The sequence below is a fragment of the Platichthys flesus genome, chromosome 5 (genome assembly GCF_949316205.1).
Source record: "Platichthys flesus chromosome 5, fPlaFle2.1, whole genome shotgun sequence".
Taxonomy (NCBI): Eukaryota; Metazoa; Chordata; class Actinopteri; order Pleuronectiformes; family Pleuronectidae; genus Platichthys; species Platichthys flesus.
The window spans coordinates 1,917,511-1,929,713 of NC_084949.1; the positions used below are offsets into that span (position 1 = coordinate 1,917,511).

Below are 12,203 nucleotides of genomic sequence, written 5' to 3' on the forward strand. Positions count from 1 at the left end.
GGGGGGGGGGCAACACAACACAACAAAATGAAAGTGTATTCGGTTATGGTCTGTCTCTGCATCTTGCAATCATGAAATGTAAACGCAGCTTTGGAGTAGGTTTTGATAATGTGTGTGTGAATTCGATTAATCTGACTTAGTGTAAAGTGCTATTAATGGTATATAAGACTAGAGCAAATGTAAAACAAATTAAATTTAAATGTCACATACTACAACAGCGGATACAGTGTAGTGTGAATTGAAGCTGAAAATAACTTAAGGTCAGCCATGTGAGAAAACCATTTTAATGTGTGTGTGCTAGTGCGTGAGTGTGCAATCGTCAAAAACGTAAAAGAAAGGATGTTTTTCACTTTCACACAAAAAAGTATACACAGGTATTTGAATTTTTTGTGATACCACACACCGAAATATTGCTTTTCCTATGCTTTTCCTATGCTCTTAACCTAACCTTAATTAGAACTAAATGCCTGATCTTAACCCTACCTCTAACCTAATTCTAAGAAAAGCCTTAAAAAAGTCCTTTGAAATTGTGAGGACAGAACTCCATCCGTAAGGTCTATAATTCAACTGGAACTCCCAAAGATAAAAGTACAAATACCCCCCACAACCCACACATGCACTCACACAAGAGGTGATACAACTGACATTCTACATCTGGAGAGTATTATTAAGTATATCAATCTGAAGCAGCATGTCCTCCACATGCACACGCACGCACACACACACACACACACACACACACACACACAACAACAACAACAACAACCTCTGCACTACTTTTGCCAGAGGATTAGACAGAAGACCATAAACAGATAGTGTAATAAGAGGAGATGGGAAAGCCGAAAATCTCAATTTATTTTTCTGACAGGATGTTCAAAAGTGTGTGAGAGAGAGAGTGCAGGTTACAGCTTGAGGTTTCTTTACAACCTACATTACTTATATTTGCTAACACCATCACTGTTAGGAACATTATATTACACTGAGTAGTTCTTCCTTTTACTCTGGATTCAACAATATGTTGTAAACTCTCCTTTGACATTCTACTCCAAGTACTGCATCCTAAATTGACACACTGCCAGTCTCCTGTTCCACCACATCTCAAAGGTGTTCTACTGGATTCACATCTGACGGAGTGCTTCTCTGAAGTTGAGCTGAATCTACTGACATTGTCAGGAAACCTGTTTGAAACAACATTTGCTTTGTAACATGGGACATTTATTATCCTGGTGGAAGTTTATCCATAAGACGATGGTAAACAGAAGCCATGACACAAGGAACGTTGAGTTCATGGATTCATGCTGTTGAAATGTTCAACTGTTAAATGTTGGTTACACTGTGTACACTGCATCCTCCGATTTATGTTCTTGGTTGACAGGCGTGGAACCCGACGTGGACTTCTGCCATTGGACATCATTCACCATAAGGTTTTACGCATTGCTCACGCACACAAAAGCTGTCGTGATAAAAGGTGAAGACCAAAGCTGAGCCTGAGTCAATGGTCTTTAACATTGTGGATTGTAGTGTCAGCTTATTGTTGATGATTACAAATAGATAGCTTTGATCAACAATATAACCTACTCACATTTACAACCATTATTGGCATAACTTCTATCATTACAATTGTCATTGCTGCGCCTTCATCTGTGACTGAATCCTCAGTTTATATCAGGACGTATTCCACTGTTACTCACATGTATTGAAACTCTTAATCTTAACAAGGTGTAATAATCAATGAAGTTAAAAAAATGTTTTCCTAAAACTACAGAATCGAATGTTCACCATATGAGCATAACTTTCTCGCTTTTTACTTTCAGACACATTGAATTATTCAACTGTCTATTTCGGATTCTGATGGATTCGCGAATTTAGATGAAGATAACCTCAGTAAAACACACAATATAATTGATTGGATAACACACTAAGTTAACAATAGTCAACAGCCAGTATATTTTATTTTACACATTTTCTTTATAATATACAAAATACTGATCACAGTGTACTTTTCTTGAAAAAGATGGAAACTTCAATAAACTGAAAAAGAGGCTGGAAAATAACATTTAATAAATTATATAACTCATATCTGACAAAAGAATACAGAGACATAATAATAATTAAAAAATAATAATATTTAAAGCAAATTATTAAGACAATATTTTAAAACGGGTCGAGTGCTGAGCCTCTTTCAGTCCTTCTTTCCATTTCTGGACTCCAGGAATTCTTCTGTCGCTCTCTTTTTAAAATGTCCTCACAGCCAAGTCAGTGTATTCCCCACCATCAAATCACCAGTTTCCCATATCTCCACTCTTTCACTAAGGTTTTTCCATGTTCATCTGGTCCACACGCTTAGCTGCCATCACAGTTGATGGGGATACTCATGATCCACAAGTTTACAGGCGATGGGGGATGAATTCTACTCAAGTTTTGTATCTGCTAATTAGAATCTCATTAGCATTTAAGTAGCCAGCGGTTAGTCCAGTCGTCTCCAGTGGTTAGGTATGCAGCGACACACTTCCTCGCTGAAGGAGAAACCTGGTTCACACCTTCGCCTCCTAACTTCACAGGGAGGCCTGAGACAACTGCAATGAAAGATAGAAAAAAATCGGTATTAAGCTTAATAACTAATATGCAAGCAATATTTCAGGTTAGATTGGAAAAAAAGGTCAAATGTAAAGATCTGGCCCCTGGATCCCATTCACGAATATGAAATGGTCTTGTTTTTGCGCAGAAAAAATATTATTGAGACATGTTTATTCTTGGCCTATAAGTCTGTTGTCTTCTTTTTGTACTAAATATATTGTACAGGGTTAGAAAAAAAAATCTAGTTGAGTTTTTTTCCCTAGAATAATATATGCCAAATTGTAAAGTGGATCAAAGAATAGTGCTACAGTGAGTGTAACTGGAATTGAGAAAGCTTCATCCACTGGAGACTTTGAATGTATTTACAAGCTTTCCTGGTATTCAGTCCCAAAGTTGTTCAGTCAAACAAGGAGAACTAACCAAATCAACCCAAATTAACCCAACTCTCTAGAACCATGCTGCTAACATATCTAAAACATAACTCAGTGGTGTGCATGGAAACTAATTAGGTTACTTAAAGTCATCCATGATTGTCCGATGTGGTCTGTATGTTTTCATTACAGACAAACACTCCTGCAAATGATTGAGAACCTTTGCTGTCAGACAAACAGTAACTTCTTTCTTGTGTGTTCTAAGGGTCAAAGGTAAGAACTAAGGTTTAGATTTCATAGCAAGTAAAACTCCACCTTAAACCGCTATGTGATTTACAGCCCATGTGTGAACCACCAAGATCATATCTGATTAACGGCAGCTCTGATTCAGGTCATGATTATCCAGTCTTCAGTTGATTAAACAAGGAGTAGAATTCCAAAGAGCACATGAAGCAGTGGCAGGAGTGAGGCTAGTTTTACATAGCACTTACACACTTTATCAACACCACAAAGGTTATGGGGCTGGTACTGGGGATAATTGGCTCTGCTTTTGTGGCTGCACATGGTGTCACATGGGGTTGACAGAGTATTTAGACACGGATACTTGAAGAGACCTATGAACCCCTGTTTGAATACACAGAAGAGGCAAATAGATAGACACAGTCTCATTCACACACATACTACCACAAGGGCTGGATCCCAGACACTAGATTCCTACTGCTCTGTTATACTCATAAATCACCCCCCAACAGGGTCACAAAGGGTCAAGACTGGACAGGATGGATGGATGTGTGTGTATGTGAGTGTGTTTCCTCCTGTGCTGGGAAACGGAAATGGTTAAGTGACAGCTAGGAGAAGTCATTAGCACTCTGAGGTCTTGTATTACACACCAGGTTCCCTATGATAACCACCTACCACTGCCAGACCATCTACATCTCACACAGCCATTAGCATTACGAGAATGTGTGTGTGTATTTGTTCACAGGGGGTGACTACCCCAAGATGATGCAACCAATGAACCACTGAAATCCAAGAACGTTAGCTGCCAAATTCCTACATCATCACAGTTATGTTAAAATCATTTCTGTGCTGGATTGCATTCATTAACCTAAATGTTCCACCTCTTCATCAGAGAAACATTGTCTCACCAGATTTTCACATTGGATGGCATTAGTTTGTGTCTTCATTCAGGAACCTTGGAGTTATGTTTAACCAGGACATTATTTGACTCACACATATAACAAGTCTCTACAGCCTCCCTCCCCCTGCACAATATTATGATGATTGGACACATCCTGTCTCAAAAGGATGCTGGGAAATTATTCCATGCTTTTGTTTCCTCCAGACTAGATTATTGTAATTCTTTATTATTAGGATTTCCCAGTTTATCCAAAATGCATCACGAGTGCTGACTCTTAGCTTCTTTGCATTCCCTCTCTGTGAAATTTATTATAGAATTAAAAATCCTCATGTTCAAAGCCCTTAACAACCAATCCCCTTCATGTTTGAAAGAGCTCATAGCAGCGAATTGTCCCAATAGATCACTTCGCTACAGGCTGTCTTGTGGTTCCTAGTCTGTAAGAGTAGAATGGGAGGTAGATTCTTCAACTACCAGGCTCCTCTCCTGTGGAACCAACTCCGACTCTGTGATCAGGAGGCAGACACCATCTCTGTATAAGGGGTTAAAATGTAAAAATGTTCTTTCCCTGAACTCTTAGTTATGCTGTTTTGTAGAGGTGTTTTCCTGTTGAAATGGACCTTTTTCTCTCCAAAGTTGTCAGTGCTGCTCATTGTGGGACCTATTGGGTTTCTCTATGATTCCGTGAGGTCTTGACCTTACTTGAGAGAATGTAGTGTGTTAAATTTTTATTTAATTGAACTGAATTGAATCAGAAGAAACATTCTTTTACAATGGGTCTCGGTCTCATTCAGTATTTTCTGATTAAATTCAGGCACTGAGAGCTCTCCTGCTAAAAGTGTTGTTTTAATCAGAAAACATCAGATGGCACTGTAACACATACATCCCTTCTTACCTGCATGTAGCTTGATGGAACCGCCTTCCTTTTAAGAAACACTTATTGGGTGACTCGTTGCATTCACAGGAACACTTTGTTTTATTGAGGGGCTGGTGCCTCGGACATGTCTTGGTACATGTGCACTGACAAGTCTCTTTGTTAAAGACCTGGTTAAGCGGGCAGGAGGGAGGAGGCAGGACATTGCAGACACACTGGCAGGTACTGCGGTCAAGATGTCTGTTAGGGCCACAGTCTTGAGTTTGATCCTCACGCCGACATATGCACTGACAGGTATCCACATCCAGCTCCTTATCTGGGCCACACACATCTGCTGAAAATATATCTTCAGAGATGTTAGAAGAGACAGGAGTTAGTTGCTTTATACCGTATAAGGCATAACTTTATATGGTATTATTACAACTTTGTGTTTGTATCTGTGGAATCTGTTACTCCAGGGTCTCAAGGTTCTTTTGTTTCTCATTTGTTTGCACTTATCATAGCTAAACACAAATACACAGAGAGAAACTCACAAACTTGCGTATCCACCCAAACAACACATACTCTCAACAAACACATAATTATTTCTTGTTGAACACATCAAACACTATCCTTTCACAAACAGCAAATTAGAGAAAGATGGGCTCTGCTGACAATGTGTGTTTGTTTGAGTTTTAAGGTTAAGATTGCTTTATTTGTACCCGTAGGTAGATTTGTTTTGTAACAAAAAAAAGAGAAGGCATCCATCCAAAACAGTACAACATTTTAACAGACAGACAGAAGATGAGACCACAAAAACCATGACAAAAAATGCTTAAATGAATTGCTATCAATAGAAAACTGGATGGGACTAAAGTGCAAATTTGGCTATAACCCGTTCAAGTTAACAATTGCAGAACGGAACAAAACTATGTTTTGGTAGGTATGTGCATGCTCACTACATGCCTCATCTGACCACTGTTGCTGGACTCAGATTCTTGGGTCAGGAGTCTTGACATTCTCTTGACATTTCTATGAGTTACTTCTAATAATTGTTCGTTGTTTCTTACTAGGCTGCCGCAGGGTTAGGTAAGAGTTAGTGTTTTCAACACAAGACTCTTTGGGACTGATCTACTAAAGTTTTGCACGTGTAAAAACGTGTGTAAACTTGATTTCCCCTGCAAAAAAACATGAAAGCTGATCTACTAACAGTGCACACTTTATTAAGTTTTTCTTAATAATTATGAATTATAGTGCGCAAAATATTGGGAGGAGTACATGCAAATACTTTAATATAGCACACGCAATGTGATTTACAAAGCCTGAAAATAATTGTAGTGGTTGAGACTGCCTCTATATTTAATGCATTTGAAAGTGCTTATCGGCACAGCGTTATATACACATAGCTGCAGTTATTGTGGTTAGGAGGAGATTATGCACAAATAGCTGCAGTTAATGTGGTGAGGAGGAGACGGCAGGAAGAAGAGGTAGAGAACAGGATTTTTTTGCTCGGGTTAGCATGTTTGAATTGACAGAAGCAAAAATAATCCAGATCTATCAGAGGCATCTTTTCAACTGGCCCCCCACCTGTTTTATTGCCCAGGTTTTATTGGGAGCTAGTTTTTCTTTTGTTCTTCTTTTTATGTCCGGACATTTTCTGCCAAGTTTCTTTGACCGATATATTTCGTTGCTGTAGCTTGACAACATGTTTGTTTGCCTCTTCCACTCACACCTCCAATTCCATGGCATCCAATTTTGATTTGCGCTCTTGGTCACTCTGCTCTGCCTAGCACAAACATTATCACTCTTTATTTGGGATCTTAGTAGATCAGGCCCTTTGTGTGCAGCAGTGTGGACACTCACCTCGGTGCTGTTCGGCAAACCTTGGAGAGGGTAGTGGTGGTGGAGGGGTGTTGTGGTGCATGTTGGCAGCTATACTGACACACCAACATAGCCTGCTGCTCCAAACCTGACCAGGAGGACATGTCCTATTGGCTATTGGACACCTTCAACAGAGACAGACAGAGAGAACAGTTTAAATACATTTCAGATCTTGTTGCTTAGTTAACCCTAACCTCACATACTACAGATATTGTAGATAGTGTAAAGGCTCAAAAACTTCCAGTAACTCCTATGAAGTTACTGGAAGTAACTTTAATTTGATAAATAACTCAAATTTATAAAATAAATAACTTTATAAAATTATTTCCATTCAAAATAGTGGAAAATAAATTTGATGCACTGGATGACATTTCCAAGCATCTAAGGCCCTTTAGTCATTGAAGCTCTCCATCTGCCCACCAGATGTTCTTGGACTTTCCTTCCTGTTTTCAGATCCACCTGCTTCACTGTCTCCCGTTCTCCATCACCACATCTTCTTCCACTGTGGTCCAGACTCAGCAGTAGCTGCATTGCATCGATATTTACTTTCAAGGTTTGGGGTCTGAGTCAACTGACCTCAGCTAAACACTGATTCCTTTTTGATAAGCTGCATTTTAAGCTTACTTTTTTGGAAACTCTTGTCCCTATCATGACCCTGTGGGAACAATGACCGTTCATGGATCTGAACGGTCCATAGTTAGGCTACTGACAGATTTTAATTGTCATGATTCATTAAACTTGAGGTTATTTTGCTAACCACAAAGCCTTTGTGGTACAGGCTGATCTAGTACTGCTCTCATACCAAAGCTTCAAGTTAGTCGCTTGAGATAATGTATATTTTGATTTGGCCCTATACAAATAAAAATGAATTGAATTTAATTAAATTAAAGCTATCACAACTCTGTAATGGGCTGTGCATGGGTTAGGGTTGAGGGTTTAGCTGGCTGAAAATTTGACTTTTACCTTTGTCTGTTGCTCATTTGACTGATTCCAGCCTTTCCTGAGAAAGGAAACTTGACCAGGATGTATAGTATAGGTGGAGGGCTTGGCGGAGCATGATGGAGCATGGAGAGGGAAGGATGGGAGAAGCAAAGTGGTTACCTCAAGGACAAGCCAGATTTTCAGAAGTTGCATTCTGTAGCTTTAATCCTTACTAGTGCTGCGTCTGTTCTTAACATTCCTGTGTGTAATGTTCTGTTCTCTTGGCCTGTGTAAATGCTCAGGAGCTACTTCATAATTATTTCTTGTCATTAGTGAGTCCTCCTGAAACAGTTCTATAATATACTGTCACCTTTTTTGTCTGGGTGAGCAATGTGTCATGCTGGGCTTTTTATATATGTGCAGATTGAAGTTAGAAAACTTTGAGTTCATCCTACCTGGTTTACCCTCTGGTTCATATATAAGTTTGAATTATTTACTGAGCCGGTGTTATTTTTTTAGCAGATATAAATCGATTTAGTTCAGGATATTTCAGTGAACAATAATTTTACCTGGATAGGAAAGAAATTCTCAGAGAATGAAAGCTGTAAACTGGGCAAAGAACCCTCTAACTTGGTGCATTCTTAAAAATATTAAGGTAGGCCTGACACAAAAATTTAAATTAAGGTTTGTTTGTCTGTGTGTGTGTGTGTGTGTGTGTGTGTGTGTGTGTGTGTGTGTGTGTGTGTATATAAAGTCTATGCTCAAAACAGAAAAACCTTCATAGATTCTAAACTTCCAGCTATTTCCATAATGTTTAAAGGTAAATGGATCAAATATGGTTTCAAATCATTTAGATGGTTAAGAGACTTGAAGGGAGCAGATTGTAGGCAAACATCATCAAAGACAGTCCTCTTGGGTCAACCTTAGATAAATGAGGAGGAGGAGAGTCACTGATATCTCTCTGTGGCTCTGCTGTTTGCTATGTTAAGACCACATGACCTTTATTTGTTTTTTTCTGGTTAAACTATTCCTGTTTTCTTTGCCCCATGCCTTTTTAATCATTGTCATGTCTTCTTGTTCTTCTGGTCTTTCTTCCACCTACTGTCTTCCTCACTGACTGCTCTTCACACTATCTGGGCATCCTTTTGTGTAGCTGTAATGTTTGCCATAGTTATTGGAAACCGTGGTGAAGGTCTTTTTAAGTAGTCTCCATGTAAAATCATACTTTTGTGTGCATTATGTTGATGGCTTCATCTAGATGGATGTGCTTTGGATAAGATGACTGCACCTGCTGGCTTTTCAGCTCAGTGGTCAATACAGAGGGGCTCGGACACTAGTTCAGTATTGAACATTCCACCTTGTACTTGTATAAACATTTCATTATACAGCCGACAAACATTGTGGATGTGAGTTGTTATCTAATGAATCCTAATGATTAAAAAATGACATGTAAAAAGGTCCTTCGGATATTAATACCCCTCGGACACAGATTCTCAGGTCTATGTCCCACTTATGATGCATTTGCTACACATTAAAGTGTATCTTCGCCCCACAAGTCTCTGCACAGATCACAAAATGTGTGCCTGTTGATGCATGAAGGAAGCTATTACTGCTAATCTACATTATGCCAATCTGCCATATTTCTATAGATTTGGGGATTTTTACTGAATGTATTATTATTATTTCGGACTTCTGAATCAATTTCTGAAATGATTACCTACTTTCAGTAGAAGTCATTAAAGTGGTTTGGACTAATCCGACAAAAATCAGGTTGAGAACTGTTACAACCTGGAGGTTGTGTGGCTCTCTCTCTCTCTCTCTCTCTCTCTCTCTCTCTCTCTCTCTCTCTCTCTCTCTCTCTCTCTCTCTCTCTCTCTCTCTCTCTCTCTCTCTCTCGATGATTGTGTGTCAGGTGTGTCTGTTCGAGTGGATGAGTTTCAGGTGTGTCTCTTTGAGTGGGTGGATGTGTTTACAGGGAGCGGATTGGTTCCAGCAGGGATGGAGGTGGATCGTATTTCCAGGATAAGAGGACGGTTCCCAAAGCTCCTGCGGTTCTCACTCCTCTTGCCACTGCCAGCAGGACCTCCAGCCGGACTCAACTTATGCAGCCGTCTGTAAATTGTTCTTTTGCTAACAGCCCGTTCTTGGTAGGGGTGGGTAGCATTTTCGTTCGAACCATGTTTTCTCCTGTTTTGTTGGTGAGGAGTTAGGTCAGTATGATGTCTTTTGTTTTCTTTAATTTTGAGTAGGGAAGGTTAGGTTGTTTCGCCTTAGTGTTGTTTTGTGTTTGTTATTTTGCTGTAAGCCCACCCTGAAGCAAATGTGTCAATAAACACGAACGGGCTGTTAATTGTTGTGGCTGGTTCTTGGGAGTGTGGCAAGGAGGGGGGGGGGGGAAACTATTGTACCATGTTGCGATTATATTTTCCCCTAGACAGGGTCGTAACATGAATTGGGGGCTCGTCCATTTCTTCTTTTGGGGAATTTTTCTTTATTTCTTGCTCTTCTCAGTGTCATCCAGTAATTGTTGGCAGATGATATATGTGTTCGTATAGATATATTCTCCACAAACGTGTTGCCGGTTGGTTGTTTATGTTAATAGGATGGATTTTCAATTAGACGATTTTGCCACAGACCCCTCGATTAAAAAAGCTGGATAAATGTAAGAAAGCTGATTTATTAATTGTGGCAGATTTTTTCGGGGTTCAAGTACCTTTACATGCAAAAAAAAGCAGAGTTAAAACAACTTTTGGTTGAAGAACTAGGGGAGAAGGGGGCGTTTCCAGAACTTCATGTGGATACTGGGGAAGATGCGGAGGCCAAAGCAATGCCACAGTCACGCCCCCACGTGGATCCCATGATTAAGGCAGACATGACGGCCGAGGAGCTCCACTTGGTGCTCCGGATTAAGGAGGTGGAGTGTGAGGCAATGCATCTACGAGTGCGAGCTCTAGAGTTGGAGCGGGAACCCCCATTAGCATCTGCCACCCCCATTCGGGCAACATCACCTGCCCTCTTCCATCAGGATAGCTTTGATGTCGGCAGACATGTGGCACTTGTTCCTCCGTTTAGGGAAACAGAAGTTGATTCATACTTTTGTGCATTTGAACGTATTGCGTCTGCTTTAAGATGGCCTAAGGATGTTTGGCCAATATTGTTACAATGTAAGTTAGTAGGAAATGCAGCAGGAAGTTGAGTATCTCCTCCAGAATGGTTTTGCTGTGCCTAGCTCCAGTGCGTGGAGTTCTCCATCCTTGTTGGTGCCAAAATCTGATCAAAGTTTCCGATTTTGTAATGATTTTAGAAAGCTTAATGCTGTCACGAAACCGGATTCTTTTCCACTGCCTCGGATGGAGGACTGTATTGATCGTGTGGGTTCTGCAAAGTTCGTAACAAAACTTGACCTACTAAAGGGGTATTGGCAGGTGCCCCTGACTCCTCGCGCCTCAGAAATGTCTGCGTTTGTGACACCAGATAATTTTTTGCAATATACCGTAATGCCTTTTGGCCTCAGGAATGCCCCTGCAACATTTCAGCGACTTATGTCGCAGGTGCTCTCTAGCGTTCCAGATTGTGAGGTATACCTCGACGATGTTGTTGCCTACTCCTCTACTTGGGCTGAGCATATGGCAACCCTGACAGAGATTTTTTGCCGTTTGAGTAATGCTTCCCTTACACTGAATTTAGCAAAGTGTGACTTTGGTAAAGCCGTGGTGACGTATTTGGGTAAAAAGGTAGGACAAGGTCAGGTGTGTCCACTTAATGTAAAAGTACAGGCAATTGTAGATTTCCCAGTGCCCAAGACCCGGCGTGAACTTCGACGTTTTTTGGGGATGTGTGGGTACTATCGTGGATTCTGCAGAAACTTTGCTGATATTGTTGCTCCCCTCACTACCCTGTCCAGTCCCTCTAAACCCTATGTGTGGACTACTTGTTGTCAGGAAGCTCTTGAATCTGCTAAGGCTCTTCTCTGTAGCGCACCTGTTCTTTCTTCCCCAGACTTTCTGCTGCCCTTCAAACTTGAGGTTGATGCCAGTTGTCACGGGGGCTGGGGCGGTGCTGCTGCAGGAGGATGTTAATGATGTGGATCACCCGGTCTGTTTCTTCTCTAAGAAATTCAACAAACATCAACTAAATTACAGTACTATTGAGAAGGAAGCATTAGCTTTACTCCTAGCCCTTCAACACTTCGAGGTCTATGTCGGTTCCACTCCGCTGCCTGTGGTTGTGTATTCAGACCACAACCCTTAGTATTCCTGTCCCAAATGCGTAACAGCAACAGCGTTTAATGCGTTGGTCGCTGCTATTGCAGGACTTTAATATCGAAATTCAGCATAAGAAAGGTAAAGATAATGTTATAGCTGATGCACTTTCGCGTTCCGGTGACCTGTGAAATCGATCATTTTCTTTTGGGGAGAAATGTTCGATCTTAAGGGGGGAGGTGTTACAACCTGGAGGTTGT

At 40.5% G+C, this 12,203-nt stretch overlaps 1 protein-coding gene across 2 annotated transcripts in view; it reads right to left on the reverse strand.

The window, feature by feature from the left end:
* Positions 1–837: 837 nt before the first annotated feature.
* Positions 838–12,203, reverse strand: part of vegfc (vascular endothelial growth factor c) — a 70,312-nt gene continuing 58,946 nt past the window's right edge. The window contains exons 5-8 of one of the 2 annotated variants that reach the window (XM_062388952.1): positions 7,784–7,864; positions 6,803–6,945; positions 4,982–5,306; positions 838–2,576 (exon numbers count right to left, since the gene is read on the reverse strand). In XM_062388952.1, coding sequence (XP_062244936.1) covers positions 2,468–2,576; positions 4,982–5,306; positions 6,803–6,945; positions 7,784–7,864 — 658 coding nt within the window. In that variant the 3' untranslated portion in view covers positions 838–2,467. The remainder of the gene's footprint in view (positions 2,577–4,981; positions 5,307–6,802; positions 6,946–7,783; positions 7,865–12,203) is intronic. The other variant, XM_062388953.1, reaches the window with a different exon arrangement.